At 40.0% G+C, this 27,707-nt stretch overlaps 1 protein-coding gene across 1 annotated transcript in view; it reads left to right on the forward strand.

Moving 5' to 3' along the window:
• The window catches only part of CACNA2D3 (calcium voltage-gated channel auxiliary subunit alpha2delta 3), a 665,237-nt gene that overhangs the window by 603,606 nt on the left and 33,924 nt on the right, over window positions 1–27,707 (forward strand). Inside the window, exons 27-30 of the mRNA XM_067544184.1 lie at window positions 5,540–5,601; window positions 6,775–6,819; window positions 11,899–11,961; window positions 16,898–16,968. Coding sequence (XP_067400285.1) covers window positions 5,540–5,601; window positions 6,775–6,819; window positions 11,899–11,961; window positions 16,898–16,968 — 241 coding nt within the window. The remainder of the gene's footprint in view (window positions 1–5,539; window positions 5,602–6,774; window positions 6,820–11,898; window positions 11,962–16,897; window positions 16,969–27,707) is intronic.

The following is a 27,707-nucleotide window of genomic DNA, read 5'->3' on the forward strand; positions in this document are numbered from 1 at the left end:
GTTAATTTGATAGTAGGTTGACTGCAAATTATTATTTGATGTGGTATCAAATATTTGGATTATTAAAATTCTTCCAGAATTTTATGTATTGTGGTGCTGAAACTCAGACTTTATATTTGTGAGGTGCTGAAGGATGACCTCATCTCTCAGAAGTGGTAATGAGAGTAACTAATTTCAGGTGAAAATTTAGATCCATGCACCTCACTGGGCCTGATTTGCTGACTCCTCCACTTTGTGTAAAGGAAATGTAAAATACTACCAGATGAGAGTGGTAGTAAATAACTACCAGTAGTGTAAATAGCTACACAAGATACAGCGCAATGATGAATTGGGGCCCCTATGATCCTGTGTATACTAGGAATAATTGTAAGTGATGCACAATATAAATTTGTTGAAACTAGTCATGTAGATTTGCTCTACTGGCATAAATTACAGTAAACCACACCACTGCAAACCCTGTTTTACACCAGTGCAGCACACCTACACTAGAAGTTTGCACAGGTCCAGCACAAATATTCACGATGTGGACATGCCTTACCTTTCAAACTACCTTTTCAGTTTTAACTTCACTTATTATTGTAACTGATGATGCTATTAATCTCTTCTAATGCTGTACTCTGCCAAATGAACCATATAGAGAAGTGGTATTCAACCTTCAACAGCTGGAGAGTCACTTCATCACTGAACAGAGCTGGAGAGAGTTGCAAAACAATCACATGCCATCCAGGCATGGCCTGTGATACCAGTGGTGTGTCGTGACACAGTGTCATCACATTAATTAACACAATATTGTAACAGGATGGCATCCCATAATGTCATCATCTGGCACTCATGTCTCAGCATTTCTCTCTATTCCAGCTTAGGTGGTATATTGGGGCCGCAAAGCAATGTTCAGTTGGACTCCTAGGAAATCATAGCCAAAGCCACCTTTGCTTAGTTACTAACAGATTCTGTTCTTGACTTTTCTCAAGTAGCATATAGTGCACATAGTTTGGATAGGACTTTAATGAACCCTATAGGCAATGCTGCCCAGTGTGGCTTCTTTAGCTCCAGCTATCTTCTAATTGCATATTAGGTACAGAAGGAAAAGCAGGACTCAATCCCATCTATAGTGCAACTGTATTTCAGTGCTGTAGCCACAGTTGATGCAATGATGTACTCTCAATAGAATTTCATTTGAAAACATTGACCTGACCTGACAACAGCTGCAGCTCCCTTAGTACAGGTTTTCTTGTTAAGCCTGAAGACCCTGTTATGGGTGGGGGGAGGGGGAAGGGGGAACTCAGACCGGTGGATTAGGTTTTATCTTTTCTTAATTTTACTATTTTTTTCATATGTTGAAGACTGAAGTTTAACTTTGTTCCGATAAACAGACGATAGCAGTAGGATGGAAGGTGGGACTGCACAGTCAGTACTCAGCTCTACATCTCCTTAAATGTCAAATCTCCTTGCTTTCTGAAGACCAAGCCAGAATCAGTATCTAGATGTAGAGCAGCTGGCTAAGGCTGAATCCAGGAAAGATGATGGAGATACTAGCAGAAGAGGGAAATGGTTCGAAGAAATTACTTCCTTTATAATGTGCCCCCATATTGAAGGCCTCTGACCACAGATTTTTACTTCATCTGTGTCTGGCTGGAAGATTGTGTCTCCACATACTGGACACACACCTGGCTAAGGTGATTCATACATTCTTGACCTCCAGACTTGATCATTGCAACTCATTATATCTGCAAGGGAAACCAGGTGCCCTGAAAATTCTCCCAATCATAAGGAGTAGAGCAGCTTGTCTGCTTAGTAACACAGGTCACTGTGAAAAGCTGTATACTAGAAAGACTAGTGCAAGGTTTCTCTCCTGATATTCAAAGCCCTTTATGGGACAGGCCATGGCTGCCTCAGAGATTGCTTCTACCTCCATGACTCTGACCTCCCTTGAATGTTACATTCCACTGGAACAATGAAACTGCCAACTATTGGGTTGGGGGAGAAGGGTGTTTATAAGTGTGGCAGACAGAGCTTTCATTTGAGCTATGAAACTCACTCTTACAAGATAGAAGGGTGACCATGGACCATGCCACTTTCACAACTGAGGTCTCAATCCAGCAAAAGAGTATCCATTGAATTCTGCAGCACTGAATTAAGCATGTGTTTAAGTGCTTTCCTGGATCAGAGCCTAAATGCAAGAAACTCATATCTTTAACTTATCTTATATTCAAATTGTAAACATCAGAACAGCATCATAAAATATATTGGGATATTCATATACTTGTATATTTCACTGCCTAAAACTGTTCAAAATATCAGCAATTTAGAAAAGATTTCATTTGCAATAGTTGCTCTGTGTTACCTAGAAAACCAACATTTGTTTAAAAGTAATTTTAATTCTTGTAAACCATTTTAATTTAAATGTAATAAAAATATAAGAACAATTCATAATATACCACAATATTGTTCCTCTGTGATAACGTTTTACAAACACTGAGGTTCCATAGTAAACGTTTGTAGAGAAATGTTAAATATACAGCCTATAAACTTGCTTAAATCAAAGATGAATTTATACAGAACATATCCTAATGCCCGGTATAAATTACTTACCACATGAGAGAGAATTTGAAACTGTAATGAGAGAATTATGACACAGCTCATCTGTAAAACATTTCATGTGCGCATTTTAATGAACTACACAATGCATTGTTGGGATATAAAGACAATTGAAATCCTGGGACTAATTTCTGCAAAACTTAGAATGTGCTCTCTTTATGAAGATGAGAGAAGGCAGGCAGCTGCAGCTTTATTTTTGTTGGTGTCAGTCCTGTAGATTTCAGTGTTTTCTTGGACAGACTGTGGGGGATGGGGTGGGGTGGGGAAGAACAGACAGAAATACTGGACCTGCTTTCACTCAAGTAAAACTCCCATGATTTTCATGGGAGTTTCACTTGTGTGAAGACTGTAGGGTTGGGCTTTACCAATTCTGCCAGTGCTCTTCTATCCTTTTTTAAACACTGTTCAGATCGTTTGGTTGTTAGTAGGGCTGCAACATTAATCTCGAAGGTACAATATTATTTAGGAAAGTAAAACAGAAATGTAACTTATATTTTAGTCTGTGCTGGTCAAGGTCATATGATGTTAAAAGTGGCAAAGTTTTAAATATCACGCCTAACAGATTACATACTTCCCTTGTGAAGTATTCCCCCCAGGAAAGCTTTGTAATCCTTCTTATACTTGTTTTTAAATAACAAAGTGCTACATGATATATTTCTATGGTGAAAGACAAGAAGAGAAAACACAGCTCCCTTTAACACTTTATGGTGAAAGCAGCAACAGGAGTTTTCTTTGAAGAGAGTATATCCTAATATGACATTTTAATCCTATCCTTTTTTATTGTTTATATGCTAGTTTTTGCAATGTCATTAGGAAGTCTACATAATGTTTTATATGCCTTTTGAGCGAATAACTCCTTAGCATTGCGTTTTTCCTGACATGCAATGCTTTGAACAGTCACCTGTATGTGAAGTATAATAAATGGCAATTACAAATGTTTCCTACATTGCAGATTATAATTTGACTGAACTCATGTTCAAAAGAATTAACAGCACTAGTGAATGGAATAATAATTTTCTTTTCAACCCCTGAGGTAATATTAAAGCATTTTTGCAGGCTTCATATCAGGAAATATATATTCCCTATGCTTGTCAAGAGCACTGAAACAAGCATGGGATATTTTTTGGTCAGATTATTTTATGCCCTAAAACTATCAAATATACTTGAAAAAGATTTTAGAGCCAATACATTCTGGAGCCAGGAGACCTATGTTCTATTCTGAATTCTACCGACTAGGGGTGTTATCTCAGTACACTGTGTAAACTCTCATTCATCTCAGTAAAATGAGGATAATAGTGCTTAACCACTTTTGTGAAGTGCTTTGAGATTCTTTGATGAAAGAATGTGTTCTTTAATAACTGTAGGCTGTTACATTTATTACTAAATGTAAAGAACTCAGGGCCAGATTTTCAAAGGTATTTAGGCACCTAAAGATGCTGGTTTGTGCCTAATGGGACATTGCAGGGGTGCTGATCTCCCCTAAGAGCACAATTGAGTATTGCATGTGAGGCACAGAAGGGCCAAAACTTTTCCTACACCAATACAATATGAAAATGTTCCTCTGTTGTTAATTTTACATCACGTTGTAGCAGGATATTTTGTGTTTCGTATCACTTCCATTTTCATATTTGCTAATACAGTATGAAATGTGTTCATGATTTCATCTTCAGTGTATTTGTGAAAACAAATGCCAATTGTCAGTCCGAATAAGGTACTATGGAAGAATGGAAATATGATTCAAAACAGTCCGTACCATAGACTCTAGAGAGAATGAATGAAGCTTCCTTAGACTTTCCAAAACTATTTGGATTTTGTTTTGTTTTAAATACTGAATGACAGTGAAGTTGCTGGGATCCTTCTCTGGTCAACAAGGCTCCAAGAACTGCAGTTCCTATGAGGGACTGTAGGAAAATCTGTCCAGGGAAATTTTATATTGGGTTTAAGGATGGAACATACCTAATGAGGTCCCGGTTCATTCTTGCAATGGCCCTTGTGCCCCAGCCAGACTAGCATAAAAGAGCTAAAGGGAAGATGCCACCAGGACAAAGAGGTGCTGTAGGATGGAGCAAAATTAGAAGGGGGAAGTCTCGGGGTGGTCCTGCATCCCTACAATGGCCAACAGGAGCAGTTGAAGCAGGCATGCAACATAAGGCATCCGAAATCCTTCTGTCCCTGTGATTTCTGCCATTTTTTTCAAAATATAATTTTCTTTTTTTTTTAATGGAGATATTAATAATGCCTTTCCAAAAGGATACAAGCCTTAATTATGATGTTTTAGTAAATCATTAAAAAATTGTTCATAATATGTTACCATTGGTAACCTCATCAGGAGTCTTGAAACCCACTAACCAACAATATATTTTTTAGACACCCTTGTTTACATCATTCCTTTTATTCCATCTTGTGCTTACTTGCACCAAAATTGACACAAATATCTGTAGATCAGATATCTATAGATGGCCTTTTTGCCACCTTTCACTCACTTTGGACATCTTAAGACTTCAGTCCACAGCAGGGTTCTGCTGTAGTATAGAATTACACAACAGTTAAATTTTACGTATCCTCCTGGCCTGTCAGTAGTGAATAGATATGTTTTTTCCAGCATACAACAGAGTTAGATTATTGAGTTATGGGACCAATCTAGAACAAAAGAATTACCAAAGCTTTGGTGCTCACTTTTCAATGCCTTTATTTTAACTGTAAAGGGCATACAATTTGCATAACTCCTGATTTATATGTTCCTACTATGTTGTGTCCTCAGTATCTTGATTTCTTAAGGAAAAGATAAATCTGGTTTAATATGTGATCACATGGATCCCTTAAATTTACCCACTGGGGAATTTTTCCAAGTAGGGTTCATCAGCATTTTTCCCTATGAATCATTTGAAATAACCATGTAAAATATTTTTAATACCTTGGCTTTATTTATAATTTGTATTAGCTGTAGGTATCCAGATGAAACTTGAATTTTTCCAGCGGAAGTTTTGGACTGCCAGCAGACAGGTACGTTCCAATTAGATACTTTTTATGCAGATGAGATCATAGCAACTCTCTTACTGTGCAGGTGATGTTGTTCTAGATATATTTAGCCACAAGAAGTTTAGATGACCTATGAATGTTTGTGAAGCTAACTGTAAGCTATTCTAATTTACTTTGCAATTCATTGTAGCACAAAAGGGTGATCATGAGTCTAAACACATGAGTCGAAACATCCAGCACTCATTGATGTGAATGGAGTATCCATGAACAATTATCCTATAGGTACTTTAAATTAAAAACAAACAAATCCCAATTACATGAAAAATATAAATTTACCTCTTCAGTATTCAAGTATCTTTAGGGTTGATCAGCACATTTTAATAACAGTAAGAATAAATATATTTAATACAAATGCAATTTCATTCAAAATCTTTGTATATGGTTTCAATGACCTATTTTTTTTTTTTTTTAGTTTCTTCAGTGCATGGCTGTTACTAAGGGCAAAATGGTGCTGTCCCATCATGCCCATGCAGGGAATTAAGGCAGGGGCAGGGCATCCCCCTCACTCCCCTGCACAAGCTTTCTATGGGCTTTCTTCGGTGGCACAGTTAAGTGCCCTTTTCAGGGTTTATGGTACTGTGTATCTGCTCTCTAGCTTTAAGTGATCTCGGGATTTACTGTATTCAGTGAATCATTTTTGGTTAGTTTATTTTTAACTGTCTTTAATAAAATGTGTATTTTTTTGACAAAATAATATCTTCCAGTTTTAAGAGGCTCAAGAGATTTCATTACCAATTTGAGAATGCATTGATATTGTACAATTTCTGAGAATAATCATCTCTAAAATATTCTCTGAAATACGGGCTCAGTCTTACAATCCTGACTGAGACAATACCCCTACTGAAGTCCCAAGTTTTGCCTATGCCAGACTCTCATTACAGAGTAGGAGACAAACACTGGAATAAGCAAATGAAATTGGCACAGCATGAATTAACCTCCTGGATGCAGATGCTGTCACAATGGGAATGGGGAATTAATATAACCTATTCTTACTTTTGTGGTCTTTTCTAGATAAGCTACTGTTCTTGATTAAATTTTTACTCATCATTTTAAAAATGTCAGTTCAGACAACCACCAGAATAAAAAAGAAAATATTTTCTTGGTGTAAAATATATATCCTATTGGTGTCCCCTGCAGTGTGCATCTCTTGATGGAAGATGTTCTATAAGCTGTGATGATGAAGTAAGTATTTTATAGACATTTTTTCTCATCTTATAGCTCTACTCAGTTTTTAGTATGGCAGCTTCATCTGAGCTAAAGCAGTGCACTTTATGAAGCAGTGAGGAAATGGTAAGAAGCTGTTCAGATATACTATTATACCTTTGTACTGTTCATCTTAAAACACAGACGTGTCTCTGATACATACCGTAGAATATGTTCCTTGATGTTCCTTTCATTAAAGAAATATTTTTACATAATAAATAATTACTCCTTATTATCTGAAGATTACCCACTTGATGATAATTATACATATTAAATAGGAAATTATCACTGGAAAGATTCATCAAGCACAAAGCTACACTAGAACTGTTGCCCTGTGTGTGTTAGACTGTAAAGTCTCTTGGATTATGCTATGTTTTGTATATCACAAATCTCAGTCATAGTGCTTGTCACAGGGTGACTGGTCCCTTTAAAAGGGAGGTAGGCAAGTGAACCTGAGATGGGTCATCTGACCCCAATTAGGTTTAAAATAGGACACTTCGGAGGAGAGAGAAGAGACCTGGGAAGATGGAGAGCTTAAGTGTGGCAAGAAGCAACAGGAAGTTCCCTGGGATGGGAGGGAGTGGGAACCTGGTGGGAAAAAAGAGGGCCTCCAAGGAGAAGTCCCTGGGTGATGGTGCTCAGTGAACAAAACATGGAAGATTCCTGCAGGAAGGACTGAAAGGTAAATGGGGAAAAAATTCCTGGGAGCTGTAGCCCAGAGTGAGCTGAGTGAGTGGGTCATTTGTGAGTTGTGGAGAAAGTCATCTTATTACAGCGCTGTATAAATAATTAACAATAATAGTTAAACTAAGTATTCCACAACATTTCCTGTGGTATAAAATTAAGTTGGGGCTTCACTGGGAACAGCCAATTCAACCCCTCCTCCACCCAAGAATAGTGTAAATTATCCAAAAAGACCATTCGGGGTGTTTGAATAGTGTTTTGAAACATATGCAAGTGTTAAGATGGACATTCATCTGAGGCTTGTGAAAAAAAAATATGTTCAATTTTTAACTAATTTTCTTTTAAATTAATTTGCAAACAGTTTACAATGTCTGACAGTAATCCTGGCAAGATGACTTCTGGGATTCTACCCAGCATTCCCAACATAGTTTGACATTCATTTTGACATTTTGAACAGATGTTTTATTGAAAAAATGCAGCCAAGACCCAGGTATAGTGATACCACTTTTTAAATGTGTGGTGGTTCCATAGGGGATTGAAACCACAGAAAACATTCTGGAAACAGAATTTAAAATTCCAGCAGTAATTGTAAGAATGGAGCATGCAACTTCTTCAACATATCAAATTAGTAACTCATTACAGCAAACTACAATGCATTTCCAAGGACTAAATAATAGAGCTGACTGGAGAATGGCAATTCAATTTCATGGCAGCTTTCTGCATTTAGTTTTGTTCTGCATTGGATTGAAAGCAAAACCTTTGGAACGTTTTTGCAAAAATGGAATTGTGTTGAAATGTCCATTTTCAGATCAAAACCTGAGCTTTTCAATACAGAAGTGTGTGTGTCTTGGTGGCTAGGACACTGACCTGGTGTTCCAACTTCAGGTGTCTGATTCAGAATATAGATTTTCATCCCACTCCAGAGCAAACAGAGTAGGGATGAACCTGGGTCTCCCACATCCCAAGGCAGTGCCCAAACTACCCAGTTGTAGAAAGGGAGAGTCTCCCCCTCTCCCTTTACAGTTGACAACTTTGTTGGAGCCAATACATCTCTGCAAAACATTTTAACTTTGACTAAACAACATCTTGTGATGAAATTTCATTTTGTTGAAAACATTCCAACTAGCTCCATTAAATCGTGAGTTCACTGGATGATAGAGGCTTAAGAGGCAGCACTAAATAAAAATAAGTCTTAGCAGTCAGCCAAATGTCTGAAGTCAATCTGTGCTTTGTGTTCCCCTCCCACTAAATAGCTGCTATTACAAGCAGTCTCTACAGTCTCCGATGGTCATTTATGGAAAGGCCAGTGACTATACTGGGCCCTGGCAATGGGGATGGACTCTAATGTGCCTTTTCTGTCTCTATCTTTATAGGTATACATCTCCTTCTTTTGAAGCTTGCATCCTCTTTTTTTATTTTTTAACCTTTGAAAAAAGTTTCTTCTTTTCATCTACCAATTTAAAAATAAAAAATATACCCTCTCCCCCAGAATCCTTGATTTCATGCTAAGTCTGCCATTTCCCTGGTGTCATTTGCATTTCAATCAATTAATGAGCTTACAACCTCATCCCCTAAAATGTGTTCAGACTCTCATTAAAAAATATAAACTCTGTAGAATTGTTAATTTCACGTTTCCCAGTCTTACTCCACTAGAGTTATCTTTGTGCCTGCCTGCTGTGGACTTAATGGACACGCTTTACCTTGGATCCCCTCCAACAGCCTTTACATATTCTTATCAATGGGTTCCTATTTATATCAAACCAGTTTGCTGAGCTGAGCATAACCTCAGGCAGTCTGGGTATGGTTAGTGTGCTACGTGGAATCTCTTTACCATTTAGCTCAAGCCATTGGACAGTGGAAACTCCAGACCTGGTGGAGGTGACTCCCTTCCCTGTGGCAGTCTGAGTGACTGAATAGTAATATATTTTCTTACGTAAAGCAGCTGTGATGACATGTAATGGTTTTGTCAAATCAATCCTTTTAATAAATCACAAAATATACCATCAGTTGCTATACTAGAAAAAAGAAACATTGGTAAAAAACAAACAAACAAAAAGCATCCTGTCAAATGTCAAAAGTCACAAACTGTGCCAATGCCCCATACTGTCCTGCTCTCAATGGCAGGCAGACATCTGCTAAACAGATTTTATTTATTGGTGAGCAGCAGCTAAAATCCAACTAATGGGGAGAAGTTTTATGGCAGCCCTTGTTTGTCAAACAGTAGCACAGTGGGCATAAGCTGAACAAGTCGGTGAGTTTGTAGCTTGCTTTTAATGGCACTGAATAGTGATGGCATGCTACTCATGCAGTTAAAAAGAAATTTCAATTTATTTTGGGGGAGGAGCTATGAATTTGTTAATTAGTTATTTTCATGGGTGTAATGAGGTGGGGTGTGTTCTAAACCATATCACATTCTATGATTCTTAATGTAATTGTACACTGGAGCTGTGCAAAATACTCAGACCTTAAACCCACTCAAAAGTAATCTAGTCTTAGGTACAAGATCAGATGCATTCTCAGACCTCAGCCCACACTCTTTATTTTGGACTTCATGCCTACTTCCTTTTACAAGCCCAGGGACTATCTGCATGTGGAATGTTGCCCCTGAAGTCTGAAGTTCATTGAACAGGAGTCCAATCCTTTTAATCGCACTTGAAACCATCCACAAGTTGCGGCAACGTAACAACTCCTGACCTCCCAAACGGGCCCTCAGCTAAACCCACAGCATCTTCCAGGCTGGATTCCCATTCCTTGCTGTGAGGGAGCAGGGTGGGGCTTCTAAAACGGAGTTGTCAAAGTAAACGCCCTGTATGTGTGTTGTGGATGAGCAAAACTGGTTGGAGTAATAACCTCAACAAACTTCTGCTCATTTGTTAGAAACACACATTTCTGAAAAATTCAGGTTTTGGTGGGGTTTCACTGTCAATATTTGACCAGAATCCAAAGTGTCAAAATGCAACCTGAGAAACTGCACAACATTGTCACAATATTTCCAGCCTGGACCAGAAGAATAAATACTAGAAATCTTCTTATATTTCTAGTCCAATCCAGACAGCTAAAGCGATTTAGATAACCTTTAAATACATGTCTAAGCATTTGCTTATCTGAACTGAACCTCCAAACTTAGTGAGTGTGTGTGTATTATTACTCAGTGAACTTTATCTTCCTGGTTGTCCTTGGTAGGGGCTACTTCATCTGTAGTAATTTAACAATTCTCAACAAAGAGCCAAGATCTGAATCAATGGCCATAGCACACGTGAAGAAGCTGTGGGCCTGATCACGTTGTCCTTACTCAGGCAAAACTCCCAGTGAAGATAGGATTGCACGATCAGGCTTTGGATTTAACTTCTTTCAGTTACAAAACTGTGGGAATATTTTCTTGGGTTGCTGTCGTGGAGCACACACCACCTTCTATTCCTGGCCTGTTTTTGGTAAGAAAGGAAGATTTTGGATTAAGAGCTAATCCAAGAAATTTACTATGTTGGGAGCCATCCTGAACTTTTTTGATGTAAATTTCACAAAGTGTAAGAACAATATTTTGCTGAATAAAACCTAGAGTAAAAGATACATTACAAATATAGTGTTGAGGTAGGTATCTGAAGTAGTAATAAAGAGAAACTGAATTATATCAAGGTTTGAACTATACCGTGCATTTAAATTCTACAGAGCAGTAATTAAAACTTAGCCTGTAGCAAATAATTCACTTGAGGTTAAAATACTGTGGGGGGAAGCAGTGATTTGAGTTTACCTTGCTTTATGCAATTTATAAGTATGACCTACCTAAAGCTAACATTCCTACCCCCGATTCCAGGTCCCAATTAAAAACACAGTTTGAAAACCTTTAGGAGACCTATGGGGCCTCTTTTACAGAAGCCTTTACCCACTCTCATTCTATGAACAAATTAAAAAATATTACCTGGTCCCCTGTTGGTCCTCCAAGCTGACACTATGTTTTCATTAGTACATCATTAGGGTAATGACATTGTGCTGATGTTTTTCTCTAAATAGAGTGCAAGCCATGAGGAGCAACAGGGCTGTATGCCTTTGCATTCTTTGTTACAAGGAAATATTTTTTTAAAACGCATTATAAGAATGTTGAAATTGGGTTTTTTTATAGTTACAGTTCTGTTCTATAAGCTCTTCTCATGCATCTTAGTTTTGGGCATTTGTGAACAAAGTAAACACTTAAAATAGCTTTATCATTGCTCTCAATTGCAAGTTTGTTCACTTATAATTTATTTGAGTGTTTACAATTACATAAAGGCTAAATGTTAATCTATTTAGAGGATATTTGGGATTGAAATACATTACTTAAAGAAATCAGTGACATGCTTTAAAAACAAGATTTGGAATTGTGGCTTTATTACTTTGTAGGCAATTAACTGCTACCTCATAGATCACAATGGATTTATTTTAGTGTCTGAAGACTACAGACAGGTAAGTGGGAGGCTTTTCTTAAACAGTCCCATATCACGTCAGAAAAGTTTTTGTTTGTTTGATTTTGGTTTTTTGGTCCCAGTGTTTGAAGCATTAAGCCAATCCATATTTAAGGAATAAGTAGCATGAGATTAAAAAGTTTCCTCCCGCAAAGAATGTAAATTGCCTCTCAGAGGGCCTCAAAGAATTTCTAGTTCAGAGTCTGCCCTAAACTCATAAAATTCAAATTATAGAACTCTTTGCTGCAGAGGTGTCTGTCTGCCTTGAGGAAGATGGTTCCACCTGGAGGTTTTTAACTCATTTAGGAGGGCTTTACTCTCAAACTTGGAATAGTGAAATCCTACACTGTAAATCTTTTTGTTCCTGAGTTTGTTTTCTGACCCAGATCACTGTAATTTAAAGTACAGAATTTAAATTTGGTATTCAGCACCACAATAAAGAGGACTGGGATAAAATCAGGATTACTCCAGAGATTATTCAAAACATTAGACTGTGATGACCCTGGACAGCTGACTGGAAAATGGAAGACCAATGGCCTAAGTACAGCTCTTACTCAAGAAACACTTCCCATCAACTTTTGCAGATGCCGCAGGATCAGGCACCACATGGAGTAGAAATGTCCAATATAGGCTTTCTTTTGGGTTGAACTCTGGAGTTGTGATCTAAAGCCCCATATTTGTGGTTAGATCTCAGCAGAATTAAGTTTGATATGGTTAGGTAGGTTAACTAAGACGTAGAACCTTACATTCTTAGAGACACCTTCTATCACTTTCACCCTTTCCCCCACAAAAAAGAATAATATTTTGGCTGACCAGATGGGTCAGTTTCACCAGTGCAATTCAACAGTGTGCAGCAGTGAAACTGACAAAAATCTTGTTAATGCAGGCAGCAGCTTCCAGCATCCCTGGCTACATAGCAACCTCATTATTCTGACTGCCTCAGAGTTGGAGATCCCAGGGCTTGCACACTCCTGAGTCAGCAGGTTCCCCAAGCTGTGTGAAGACAGCTGGGCTCTCAGTCTGAAAGCCCCCAGCTCTGAAGCAGTCCACATGGTGGGGCTGCCAAAGAGCTAGGACCCTGGAATCTCTGGGGTCCCAACTCCAAGGCAGTCCTCCAGGAGGGCTGCCAAGGAGCCGGGAAAGTGAGATGGCAGGAAATTAGTCAGGTTTCCTTGGGAAACCTTCTTGTCAGGCAAGTTTTGAAACCTGCCTGTGTTATGTCCGAAAATTCATTGAAATCAACGTGTTTCTGTGAAAATTTTCACTTGTAATGGATCAGTGATTTCTGGTGGAAGAATGTTGGGTTGGGAATAGGGCTGTCAAATGATGAAAAAATTAATTCCAATTAATTGTGAGATTTAAAAAATAGTCGTGATTAATCACAGTTTTAGTCGCACTGTTAAACAATAATAGAATGTCATTTATTTAAATATTTCTGGATGTTGAGGGGAAGTTTGTGTGTGTGTGAGAGAGACAGTGTGTGTGTGTGTGTGTGTGTGTGTGTGTGAGAGAGAGAGAGAGAGAGAGAGAGAGAAAGAGGGGGGGGGCACTGTGTATGTTTTGGGGCAGAGTGAGTATGTCAGTGTACTGTACCTTTAAGAAGAGCACGCTCCAGCCTGAATGTTTGCTCAGACAGCAGCAGCCCACAGCTCCCACTCCTTACCCAGAGGCAGCAACACAGACAGGCTCCCTGTCTCCCCATCCCAGCTCAGCAGAGACCAGGTACACGGGTGGGGGGATGGGAACACCCCAACATCCACCTCCCCACCCCCGCTCTGTGCAGCAGACAGGAGGGGCTGGCTCCCAGTCTGGAGCAACTTGGCTGGGAGTGACTCCATGGGGCTGGGAGGTGGGAACAGCAGTGGAGCAGGTGGCAGGAGGAGGGACACCCCTGCCTTGGAGGCACACAGTGGTGCCCCCCTGAGCATGGTGCCCTGATGTGTGATTAACGCTTAAAATAGTGTGTTACTTTGTTTTGAGTTAATCGCATGCGTTAATTGCAATTAATTGGCAGCCTTAGTTGGGAACTTTCCAACCAGCTCTACTTCAACGCCCATTCTGATTGTATCACAAACAGGCACTCTCACAGTAGTATCATGGCAGAAATTGACTTTGACCCCTCCACCCCCCACAAAAGAGGCAGGGCAGGTGCCCAGTGCTTGGAATGGGTGTAATGGACAAGACAATTAGAGCCCACAGTCCTGTCGCTCCACCAGTTGCTGGAAGGACTACGATGGGATTGAGCAGAGGCAGCCAGGAAGTGGGATCCAGGGCTGTTGGCAGATTTGCAATGTCCTCAGAAGAACTGTGTTAGGGGAACAAGGAGAGGTAGTTCTGCTGTGGCATGTTTGCTGGCATTGCTCTGCTGCTCATTCTAAGGGCAGTGGCACAATATAGATCCTCTCCTACCTGGCAGCAAAGAGATTCACCCACAGCAGGATCTAGGGGCAGTAAAACACTGGCAGGGCAGGAAGAAGACTCAGCAGATCCTGAGCTGAAAGCTCTCGCATGTGGACTGAAAGAGTAAGAGAAGGATGCCATGGGGTGGACACAGCCCAAAAGAATAAAGAGACTCATGCTGCACGGGAGATGAGTTTGGCAGCAACAATTGAGGGGGCCAGGTAGGCCTCCAAACTCAGAATTGAATAGAGGACTCTCCTTGTGGGCGCCCTTGGGGGCACTCACACCTTCACAGCCCCCTACACACAAAGAATGTCATAGCCATTCAGCTTTCTGGACTTCCTTTCCTCTATTGATGGGCTGATGACTCTAACCACCCACCCCCCTTAGTCCTCCTGCCACTAACAGACCTTTTCTGTCCCTTCCTTTCCTTGCCCACTTGCTCTTATTTACTCATCCTCTCCTCTCTTCCTTAATCCCATCTTGGCCCCCACAATAAACACCAACAAAAACACAGAACAAAGAACCTAGCAGTAACATGACATTTACCAGCCCATCCTTTGCATGTGTGTCATAGCCTTTCCCCCCAACTGTTTGTGTTGTTTATACAAATATTACGCTCTTCAGGGCATGGTCTATGTTTGTACAGCAGCCAGCAAATGGGGCCTGTGTCCTACCTAGAGCTCAGAGGAGCCCCCTCCCCCACACCACAAAATCAGGTCTCTTCTAGAGGAAAGCAGAACAGTGGGTGAGAACTGCCTGGTGCTGCTGCAAAAACATGGAGCTGGGTAGGAAGTCTGTTACAACAGCACCACGGGTAAGTGAAGCAAGCAAAAAAAAAAAAAAGCAAAGACAGAGCCATTGGCAAGAGCCATGGACCCCAGGCCTTCAGCTGCCACTTCTCAGACCTAAGTCATATCCCTTCTTCAGCATCGGATGAGAGGCTTGTTGGCCTCTGTTTCTATCATGCCCAGCACTGGCAATAAGACTGTGTCTTCCCAAAATCCTTTGCCGCACACCACAGAAAGCTGTCTCCTTTGTGCGTGGAGAGGAGAGGCGCTATCGGGTACCCTAATATCTGGGATTCTCCTTCTCTGCTGCTATTTGGAGGACTCCTGCTTCAGAAATAACTAGAGCAGCCCTAAGAGCCCTGCCTCCCACCTGGGCACAACATTATTTACTTGATCTAAATGAAGCAGTTCAGATGTTTTTAAAAAATCCCAGACTGTGCAGAGGTTACTGAGTTTTGAGTAGGAGCTAAGTTTTAAAAATGTAAAAAGTGTATTTTGAGTGAGAGCTGTCGTTTAAATGCCTGCATGCAACTGACACAGGACTTGATAAATCAGACTTGGTATTAGCTAATGTTATACCAGCCTTTCCTGGTCTGGACTTGTTTGACACTGTCTGACTTCCTGTCTAGCAATTAAGATAATTCTTCTTCGTCAATCAGCTAGCACTATTGAAACTGGTGCATTTAGTCACATAAAATAAAAATGTTCTTCTTGCGCCTAACAGACTTTACACACCTACATATTTTGAAAAACGTCCCAGATTTCCCCAGAGTGAAAAATGCAATACGTGCTCTTTAGACAGAGGAATGCCTCTTTTTTTGGCTAGGTCTGTAATTTTTCTGTCTGCAAATTCCCAGATGTATAGTTGAGGTTAAATAAGTCACTTGTAATGAAACTAGGGTTTAGTTGTTCATGCCCTTTCCTCTCTCCCCCCTCCCCTCCATAAATTCTGGGATTTTCCCCTTTAAACAGTGTAAAGACCGTGCCCAATCCTTCTGTGAATTGAGGCCCTAAAATAAAAATACCATCCCTACACTAGAAAAAGACACAGTCCTGCACATGCATGATTCTTTACAGTTCTATTTGACTAGCTGTCAGGACCAGGTCTAATGGATAATGGGGTCTCTTCTAGATTTTATATCAAATTCATAATAGGAATGTTTGTTTTCTCATTAGAGATTTGTCTTCATTAGTCCACATCTTTTCATTTACTGAACAAAGGCAAAATGGATCATTCATCGGGATGAGTGGTTTTAAGCAGGAAATGACTCTAAATGGGGTGAAAATTTATAGGATTGATGAAATGTAATGTTCCAGCTCCATAAACAGGTCATGCAGGAATTATAAACAATGCTTTTTATGACCATTTAGGAAATCCTTTCAAAACCAGTTTATATCTTTATGGAGCAGCATTTTAATCACAGGGGTTTGTGATCAGATTAGTCGCATTTTCTTTACAAAGCTTTACATTTGGGTGGTTTTTATTTCCGACATTAGATGTTATATAATGTACCTCAATCTATTGTATAAACTCTCCCATCTGCTCAGGGTTTTGCTCTGTAATCCCCATAACTTGTCATGACTACTAAGTCCTTTGCAATTTTTATGTAGCAGTAGCACTGAAAATCTATCTCTGTAACTGTCAAAGCCACTCTTGTCAGATCCTAGGATATGCCAGTTTAAATTGTATCCACCTTTGTTTTGCATTTATCTCCACTTCTGGTCATTTATGTTCTTCCCCTTCAGACTGGGAACTTTTTTGGTGAGATCGAGGGGGCAGTGATGAGCAAATTGCTAACAATGGGCTCCTTTAAAAGGTAAGAATTTTACAACCCTCTCTCCCTTAAAAAAGGGTTTGTATAAATAAAGTAAAATAAAACCAAGGTCAAATAAAACAAGCCCAAAGTTGACTGAGTGGCTGGATTCTGCTTGTGCTCATGTTCCAGGTGATTTTAGTGTAATTCAATGCCACGTGCAAGGAGTGTTACGAATCTTGGAGACTTGCCCTACAATGAGCTTCCTGTTAACACAGTATAGCTTATTGGAGTACAATACTGACGACTGTGAATCCAATCCTGTTCCCATTGACTTCAGTGAGGGCAGAATTGGGCCCTCTATACTGCAGTGCAGCTTAAAGAGATTATTAAAGCAAGTCACAGAGCAAGTAGAAAACAACATAACCTGTAGAAAGCTGGAGATTCTGCTCTTTAGAAAAGACAAACCAGAGAAGACAAAAGTGTCCCAGAAATAAAAAGGAAGGAGTTACTTCTCACTGATTTATTTTCACTCACATTTATTATTTTTCAGCCTCATAAAATTGTCATGAAAATTGACTAGGCTGGGCAAAAATCTACTTACTGGCCCTTACCAGCATCATAATGAAAAACAAATGATTTTTTAATGTGTCCATCAAAATAAATTACTCTCTCCAGGAAAGTGGGCAAGCAGAATTTTGCAAGGATGTATTGACCTTGTCTCCCTAACCCAGTACTAGATTCTGCCTGGCTTTTACACAGCTCTAAATAGATCCCTTCACCCTGGGATGGCACATAAAAGAGCTGGGAAGAACTGCAGTCCTTGCATTTAGGACTACACCCTAATATTCCCCTGTGGGAACCTAGTATCTAAAGGAGGCAGAATAGGATGGGACCATAGATGGAACCAAGGCTATGCTCCCAATCCCTACCAGCTAGTGGAGCTGGTGGGTGCACAGGGGGAGGGAGGGGAATATGCTGCACCCCTAAAAAATATGTGGCAGTTTGTGGTTCCCTTGTGCACTAGGAAGCTCGTTCTCTCAGGGTATGTCTACACTGCAATCGGGTTTGTAATGAAAATTAAGCAGACACGTGTTCCTGGTTTAAAAGGTTGTGTTTTCTTTTTGCATTACCTTAATGTATTTATTTTTATTTCAACTCAGCAGAAACATGCATGTAGGGGCTTGGAGTGGAACTCTGAATTCTGAGCACTGATGCTGTGTGAGCACAGCAGAACAGTTGCTATCAATATTACGTACATCATATTTGCTGTTGTGATTATTATGGCAATCAGATTAGAGAGCGGGCTCTAATCTATCTCTATATTTTGTGGAGTTTTTCCCTGATGATTTTCAGAGCCATCCTTTTTTCCAGTTTGCTGCCTATATGTCGTTTACTTTCCAGCGGATGTGTGTGCTATAAAAACTGTCATCTGAGCTGTTTATGCTCCTGGTGGCTTAGGGGGCAAAGTGCAGGATTCCATGATGCCTGTACCTCCACCATAAAGCACAAAAGGCATTTATTGACATCCCCATCGAAATGGGAGTCCTAAAGTTCCACTTCACTTGAACTTAGCCATCCCGAGTGGCAGTGCTAAGAGATTCCATAACATCACTGATTGATGCTAATTGTCACACTGCGGGCCCAATCCTGCAAAGAACTGGGATGACTGATGGTATGCTGAGTTCCCTCAACCTCCATTGACTTCTGTTAGATATGAGAGTAGTCAGTATTTCTCATGGTCAGGCTGGAAGCATTGGACAAATGGGGTTTGTTTCCCTAAGTCCACATTTGTTTTCATCATGTTACTGGGTGTTCACAAAATCCATCCATATATTGGCTGACGGGTATTTTAATGTGAAACTGCAAGTGGAACTAAAAAGTATTTTTCTGAGACATAGTAGTGCACTTCTGTTGATCTTCTTAGTTTGAACTTTATGTTCAGGAAAATATATAGTCTTTCTTACACAAATTCCTCTGTAGTCACATAACCTGTTGACTGTTAAGTCCTTAGTTATCAAATCACTGTCTACTGTACATCCTGTATAATGCACACAATCCTTTAATTAAAATGCCAATTAAATTGAGATGTGCATATATGGAAGGAACTGAATTGATATAAACCCTAAAAATGCAGCTTTTACAGGTACTGTAACTATCTTATCTTGAAAAACTCCTCAGTGAAGAAGATTTGCTACGAGACCCAATAAATAAACTTTACCTTTTGCATGAATCACACCACAGTGTTTACATGGAAATAGTGTGAAATTGTATTTGTTTGCTGGATGAAAACTGTACAGTATGGAAGTCTAAAGAGAGAGAAAAGGCTACAAAACAAGAGATCCATGAATGAATATATTTATTAAAGGGATGAACTGAGTAAAAATGGAAGAAAAAACCAAAGGTCTAGTTTATAAAAAAAAATCCCCTGAAAATTCTTCAATAGGATCTAAAAATGAGCAAGTTTTAAAGGCAAATATAACAGCAGTATCCTCTCTTGACAGTTCTGTTTCCATCAGGCATTCTCTTGGCCCCTACAGAAGGACCTATACTTCGGTATTTAATCATGTTGTCAGAACATAAGACCAAACTATTGGACACCTGGATTCCAGCTTTCCCAGATGCTAAGGCTCACTCTAACAATTTCTTGTTGCTCTAAGGGCTCCTTTTGCTGCTCGCCTTCCCCTGCTTCTTTCATTTATCTTTCTTTATGTGCTTCCTAGTGAATAATGCATGCTCTCTGTGTGCGCTCTCTCCCTTCCTCTCTCACACACATTCTCTCTCTATCTTTTGATTGGCTTATAAATTAAGTTTAGTGGAAGTTCTCTGAACCTTACAAATGTTTTGTCTCCTGGTTGCAATCCTAACTGTCCTGTGAAACTCTGAAAGCTTTGCAAAGCTACATGCAAAACAGCAAAACGTTTTTGAAGCCAAATACTTGAAAAAGAATAACTAGTGGATCCCCACTCCCTTTCAGACATAACAGCCTTCTGAAACGAATGTTCACGTGTGCACCATGGGACATTTGATAACATGCAAACACCTTCACTGTGACATTGACTTTTAATTAAATGCTCTGGGAATGTTTTAGAGAAGGTGTTAAAAGAAAAATGTTGTTTTGGGAAGTTTTGTTTCCTTTAATGTAGTGCTCAGCTTCCCAGCTGGATTTATTTGGCAGTATTCAAAATCATTTAAAAATGCAATGACCTTTTTATCAGCCATTTTTTTCATGAACAGAAGTATGCGCTGTGGAGGAGACTGGTGCTATGGGTGAAAGGACAGTCAGAAGGCGTTTAATGTAGCTGTTTTCACTTGTACAAATGCAAACATTATTTTGCTGGTCCACAGGAAAATAGTCCTTATCACTGTTTATTTAATTGCTGCAGTCCCCAGGGTCTGCTTCTGCTCCCACTGAAGTCAATGAAAATCTCCCATTGACTCTGAGCAGGATCAGACCCAACATATACCCCAAAAGTATGTCTTAAAATGTGACAAAAGTAAAGCAGTCACGTGCACAATTGGCAGTGGGGAGGAGGGGGCGGTTGGATGGTGGTGGTGGTGGTGGTGGTTGTTAACAGAAATGCTCTGCACAATATGCCTTGTTCCTAACCTGCACACAATATCTAGACATTAAAGATAGATGAGACTCCATGTCTTACCTAATGACGTTGCCAGAAAGAGGAGCTCTATTCTGGCTATTTTAATTTACCAGTTGTATTTCTTGGCCTGTGCTCTTGTCACTTTTTCGTGGCTCTGTGGTACACTCTCTGCCATTCCAACATCTAAGATTCACTGGCTCAAAACTGAATTTGGGCACGGTTTGGACTTTATGTCTGAGTGAATTTTACTACTGTGTTCATACAGTGTACTAAGATGTATGGGAATATCTTTACCCAACTATAAGGCCCCAAATATGTGTGCTGTGCAATAAAGTACTTGTTCTGCATGCTAGAAAGAAACGTTGAGTTGTAGCCTTTATAAATGTTATGCTTTGCAGCATCTTGGCAATTAGAAGCAGTTAAAAGCTAGTTCAGCTCTTCTCCTAAAGCACAGCCAAAGACATGTGCTGACAAGTTATTTTTGTCACAGACATAATTTATTTTTATTTTTTAAAAGAATTTAGTAGTGATGAAATGTGCTGGATTGACAGTCTGGAGAATATAATGATCTGTTTGTCAATGGAAGAGGTACAGGTGCAGACTTCCTTACACTGTCCTGCCAGTGACCTATAGGGCCACCTCTATGCATCAGAGGCTAGTTCACTCTCCATGCTCCTTAAATCCTGGCCCCCTGCTATGAATTCCAGGAAGGATGCCAACTATGTTTGAGGAAGTGGACATTTGTCCATTACAACTGAACTGAGACCCACCAACTCATTTCACTTAGGCCACTGAGTGGCCTTCATATGATACCTATTCAGTCATTGTCTACCTGTGTGGGATTTCAACTCCCATCCTAGAGGTTAAATTGTGTGTGCTCGACCAAGCATCTGAGTCATCCAGTCTCCTAATGGTAATAATTTCACAACATTTATTTACAATGTATAGTGTACGTTTCATCACGTAGCTGATAAATAATTTGTTGTAAAGTACCACAGTATTGTCCACTGACCCTTGGGAATCTGCGTATGCAGTACATGCAATGACTATGGAGCACTGGAGGTGAATCTAACAGTTGCTCACAGGCATATCCATTAAGTTAAGACTACTCAGAGTCAGATTTTTTTGGTTTGCTAAATTTTGGAAGAAGATTGTGTTAATTACTCACTTTGGTGCAAGGCTACTCTGATTGACAATTTCCCAGTTTCCCTTTGTGTGCATTTCCTCCTTTCTTGTAGAATCAGGGTTTGCATAAATTACAAGACAGAACCATGTTAAGCTTGTCATTCATATAAATTACATATATGACAAAAATATCTTGAATTGATGAGAAAATGATTATCTTTTATTCAATTGAATCCCTTTGCTAGTGTAGCTGTGAATAAGAATGTTTGGCATTGATAAGTAGAAAGTAAAACACATGCTGAAGATCTAACTGAAAGCAATTCTGTACAGCTGTTAGTATAATCTGTGCTGCTGGTTGTGATGGGGTGTATAAACCCTGCACTAGGACTGACGGAGGGGATTAAAGGACAGATCTGGGCTCAGACGAGCTTACCCAGCCGCATCTGCAGAGCATGCTCCACATGAAGGTGGAGATTAAAAGGAAGACATACTGCTCAGAAAGAGGCTGACAAGGCAGGGAGAAAGACATGCCCTGGGAGCTCCTAAGAAGGGACACTTCAGCAGCTCTCTGGGAAAAGGGGAGCCTCTCTGCTAGGCCTAGACAAACTAAAGGTGCAGTTGATGTCTTTTCTTCAGCATCTGTTGCTACAGACTACAAAACTTGGACTATAGAATGGGGGGAAGTGACCCAGGGAGGGCAGCCGTTAAGACACCCTTGGGTGTCTGGCTTTTGTAACTCTCAGAGGGCCCTGGGTGCAGCCTGGTGGAGTGGGAGGGCCTGGGCTCCCTACCAACCACCCTCTGTCCTAAGGAGGAACTGACCCCCTAACCGCTATGTGATGCTTCCATCAAGTGCCAACCATCACAGCTTGGTGAGAATGTGGGCATTCACCCTGGGTCTGCTGTAAGATCTTGAGAAGTAGTAGTAGAAGGGAATTTTTAAAAAAGGGGGAGAGAGAGAGAAGAAAAATGAACCTTGACAAATTATTGAAGTCACTGATGGACAGCAATCCACAACAGGCAGCCCAACAACAGCAGCAGCACAACCAAATGGTCCAACAAATGACTGTCCAACAACAGCAACAGCAGCTTATCTAGGACCTGGAGACATACCAGCAGGAACACCAACAATCCCTGGTTCAACTGGTGGCCATTTTACAATCCCAAAGAGCAAGCATGAACATGGCAGCTGGTACCAAGACCCCCACCACAATTACGAACCTCCCTGTAGGACTCGCAAAACTGAGGCCAGAAGATGACCCCAAAGTTTTCTTGGTCACTTTCAAGAGGATCACCACAGCAGCTCAATGGCACCATATCCTACTGGACCTGCTCAAGCTGGGTACCGGAACCTTGATGCTACAGAAGCCTAAGACTATGCTAATGTCAAGGCGGCCATCTTGGACACCTTCAATATCATGGCAGAAACCCACCAATAGTGCTTCTATTGGGAAAGATGTTCCCCGGGGACCTGGCCATGAGCAGTGATCCAGAGCCTTAAGGAACACTCTTGGCAGTGGCTCCATCCTGACAAATGAACAGGGGGACAGGTGCCAAACAAGTGGTGCTGGAACAGTTTATGCAGGTTCTCCTAATTGGGGAGTGAGAGTGGGTGCTGCAACATCAGCCTGAGATGCTGGCGAGGCAATCAGGCTGGCAGAAATTTACTTAGCAGCTGCAGGCCTGACAGTGGGACCACCTAAGACCAAAGATGCTAACCCCAGGGGACCAGTGATGGCAGACCTTCGGGCCTCCTGAGGGGGACAACGATTGGAAAACTGCAGGCCAGATCTGGCCCCCTGGCCAGTCCATAGCTACAACAAAGCCCTGAAAGACTAGTTCCAAGGGGAAGAAAGGGTGAGAAGAGGAACCAATCCCAAAGAAAGATCAAACATGAGAGTCCCATCTCCCCTCAGCTGGGAATAACCCCTCAACTGGGACTTGCTTTTCATGCTGGCAATGGGTCATTTCTGCCGTGACTGCCCCTTCATGGATTGCTCCTGTGGGCAGGCATGGGCAGCAGACACCTGGGCTAGAAAAAGAAACCTGACCAAGATGCTAGTTCCTGTGTGGATCAACAAGGTAGAGATGCCAGCCTAATAGAGTTGGGGTGCAGCCAAACACTATCTGAGAACAAATAGCAGGACCCCGAGATAACCTGGGAGAAACCATCTACCTCTAGTGGGTGCACAGCAATATACACCCATATCCCACAAGGAAGGTACAGTTCACTGTAGGAAGCTGCACAGAAAAAGTATGGGCAGGCTTGGCCCCCACACTGGCCTACTCAGTGATTTTGAGCCAGGATGGGGAATTTTTGGGGGAGATCATAAAATCATGGGGCGACAAAATCCCTGAAGGGGAATAGCCTGAGGGTGGGGTCCTCAAACCACAAAAGCATGGAAAGCTAGCAAGGATCAGAGAGACAGAGGATTGTGTTAATTATTAGATGTTTAATTTTCTTGAACCAGATTTTTATTCAGCTGCAAGTACATTGCACTGTATCAGGAAACTGACTGTAAAAGTGTTTCACCAAAATGGATATGTCTCCCAAGTTTATCTAAAACCAGAAGTGCATCTTTAGTTGCTGAAAATTTGTTTTCCATTACTTAAAGTTGCATATATAGTGCATATCTGTTGTATATCAGATTTTGAAAGCAACTGTTCTGTAGATTTAAATGATGATGATAAAGTATGGAAATGTGGGCAGTTAACAGTACAGTGATGCATAAAGACTCAGGCATGTTTTCTCTGGCAAGAATAAACTACTGAAGCTAAGAACACATCAGGCTTGGGTTGGGCATAACTAGATGTGTTTAAATTTAGATCATAGGAGAAGCTGGCAATTATCATGTTCTTTAACTATAATCAGCTGAACAGGACACAGGTAGCCACAAACTGTAGTTATGTAAAATAGCAACACAATCAATTCAAAAAGGATAATAATCTAGAAGTCTTTCTTTTTGCAACATTTAGTTAAATCTGTCTAAATATTGAGGGGGAAAAAACCTTATCATATCCTAGAATGACATTAGCATAACACTGTAGAACTCTGCGCACAGAAGCACTACAGAATCTTGGGCCACTACTTCGGGCATTCATACTATGGTAGTGTTTGCAAGTGATAGCAGTAGAAGTCTTTTAGCATTTTGATGCACAGGAAATCTTAGAACTGTAACATATTTTCAGGAATAAAAGAAACCTGGCATTTGAATTTGTGAATGCTGTAGAACCCATTTGTATTGAACTTTAATACATATTAATGTATTTAATAATGTTTATAGTGACATAGAGTGAAAGTCCTGAATTGTTTCAACGTGTTGTAGTGTTCAAATTTCAGCCTCATTGTGGGCATGATCCTGTGGCCATTTACGTTCACTGCAAAAAGCCCATTTGCTTCCGTTGCTGAAGAATCAGACCTTATTGGGATGTTTGCAGTCATGCACTTGCTAATGTCATCTGCCCATCCTTTGTTGATGTTGTTTGAAATATCTTTAGAAAGATGCAGGTTTTCAGTAGCATTGAAGCCAACCCTTGGAAAAGCAGCATAACACTTATTTTACTCAGTATGGTAGGATTTAATACTCATTGTTGAATAGCCCATACTGTAACAACATCAATCCTTCCTTCACAAAAGCAGAATTTATTCCAGGCCTTTATTGGGAAAGCTGAGTCTGTCATGTAGCTTTTCTTAAGATTTGTTCAATTTTTTTTCCACCTGGATACATTTTCTCTGTTTTGTAAGCAACTTTCCTATACTTTCCATCTGTAACCGGAATCTTCTCTCTGGAAGAAGATTTCTCTCTGGAAACACTTCGATATATTTAGAAAAGACTATAAACACATTGCAATATCATATATGCAGGGGTTTGTGGAGGTTCAGCCTAGCAATAGCAATTATGCTATATGTTCACCCAAATTTTAAGGCTCTGTGTTATAACGCTATGTGCCTTAAAGCTAAGGCTCACTTCTTGCCTTTCAGCAAAGTAAAATTCTATTTAACTACATGTTTTAACAATAGTATTATGAACAATAACAGCAATCTTACATTTTTTGATAGTGCCTATACAAAATGATAGTCTTCAAGAATCAGACTATATAACCAGATTTATTCAGTTAAATTTTGTATTTAAAATTACTTTGTTAAAGTTTGAATCCATATTGCAATATTTTATTAACCTTTATCATTGAGTGTTTAGTAAAGAAACTACACACAAAATTTCACTTATACAATCAGAGTATTTACAGGGGTTAATATTGAAAACAAAATTTTTTAAAAGTTGTCTTCAAATATTTAAAACTGCAGTCTAAATTACAACAGATGTTCGAAATACTTACGTACATAGTAAAATAATGTCTTTAAAACTTCTATGCAGGATAAAGCAATCTGCAGATTAACTTCTTATAATTTCTTATAGCAGATGAAGCTGACAGTAGATGATATGATAGCACTTTTCAAATACCACTTTTTCAGTACTCTTATTCATTGTATTCAAACATACGATGAAAGGAGTGAAAACTAATCTGAACACTGCTATACTCTAAGAACAGACAATGGGATATGGGAGGGTGGGGGCATTTCAGCCAAGTAGACTTCTTTGGCTATTCTGCATAGAGCAAATTAAAGCCTGTAAACTGCTTTTCTTTGTGTGCATAACACGTGCTGACATGAATGGGAATTCCATATGTAGATAAGGGCAGTGCACAGTTCTTAGATACAGAGGAGTGAAACACAGGAGCCAATACTAGAGATGGAGGGACTTGGAAAGTGTAACAAGTTAATCATCTATCTAGATCTGCATCCTGACCCTGGTTAGCTGGGAGGAGGGGGAAAGCTAGAGAAAGTGGTGTATTTCTGCATGCCATAAAGGCAGCACAACTTACACCATGTACTGCTCTGTTTGTCTTGGCAGATCTGTGTGCGCGGATCTGGCTGTGGGCGTGATTCTGCCAAATATGGTCAGTGTTTAACCTACACCCATGTATAGGTCTCTAGTTATGCATTTTGTGTACCATATGCCTCTTTCTGCCAGGCCAATACAGCTCTGGGTTCCTCGCCGTTTCTTTACTGGACATAAGATATAGTAAGTGAGAAAGCATTATGTGACACATACAAAATGTTTAGCTGAAACTGCAGGATCCAAATCACTTAGTCAAAATTTATATGAGCCAGAGAGAAATATCTGTGTAACTAATATATAATACCTGACTGATTTCTCAGATCCTTTTCTTGACAGTTCCAGTCACAAATTTAGATCAGCAAAACTATAAATAGTTACCGAACAATATGGATTGCAACATTTTGCAGTTTGGATTGCCAGCATTTCATGTATACGGTATAGAATGCCTCTTAGTGACATTAAAAGTGTGTCATTATCTGACTCTTTGGCTTTGACATGCTACTGTGACATCCCTTCTTTGGCCTAACCAGAGTGGCATGATGTGCTTTTCATTTCATTTAGAGGCACGCCAAATGTTACAGAACACTGGTGTCCCCTTTCATGCTTTTATAAGCCATTCACATCCACTTGTGTTCTCTCATACTTCTGATGATGAAACCATTAAATGAATGTTTAATTTGTATCAGTAACTTTTGTTACTTCATACTTGTAATGACTTATTAAAATCAATTTTTCATCTGTCACAGATGTTAAAAGCAATCTATGTGGATAGGTGTAATTGATTTGTTCTGTGGATACAGTCTTACAGAGATTGTCATAATTCCACGTGTCTCTGAGTGCTGGATTTTACATTGAAATCTCTCATTTATGTCAAAAATGGGTAAAATCACAAGTAGGCAGAGAGCTCCCTATTGACTATGCATCTGAGGAGGTTCCTGTAAATTGTTGATTACAACAAGTACTATTGATATTGAATATTTTGCATGTGTAAAATGTAGCACAGTTACACTCACACTGGTTGAAATATCAAAATAGCTAATACTCTGAGCTTCAATCTCCCACTTCTTGGGAAGCCACAACCCTCTGTGCGGATAATTTGTACCTGGGCTCTGTAGACGTGTGGAGATGTCTCACTTCATTTTTGAGGTTACAAAGAGTGCTGTGGCACAAGTAGCCC

This window comes from Emydura macquarii, unplaced genomic scaffold (genome assembly GCF_026122565.2).
Source record: "Emydura macquarii macquarii isolate MOO-44397 ecotype Brisbane River unplaced genomic scaffold, CSIRO-AGI_Emac_v2 contig_968, whole genome shotgun sequence".
NCBI classification, from domain to species: Eukaryota; Metazoa; Chordata; order Testudines; family Chelidae; genus Emydura; species Emydura macquarii.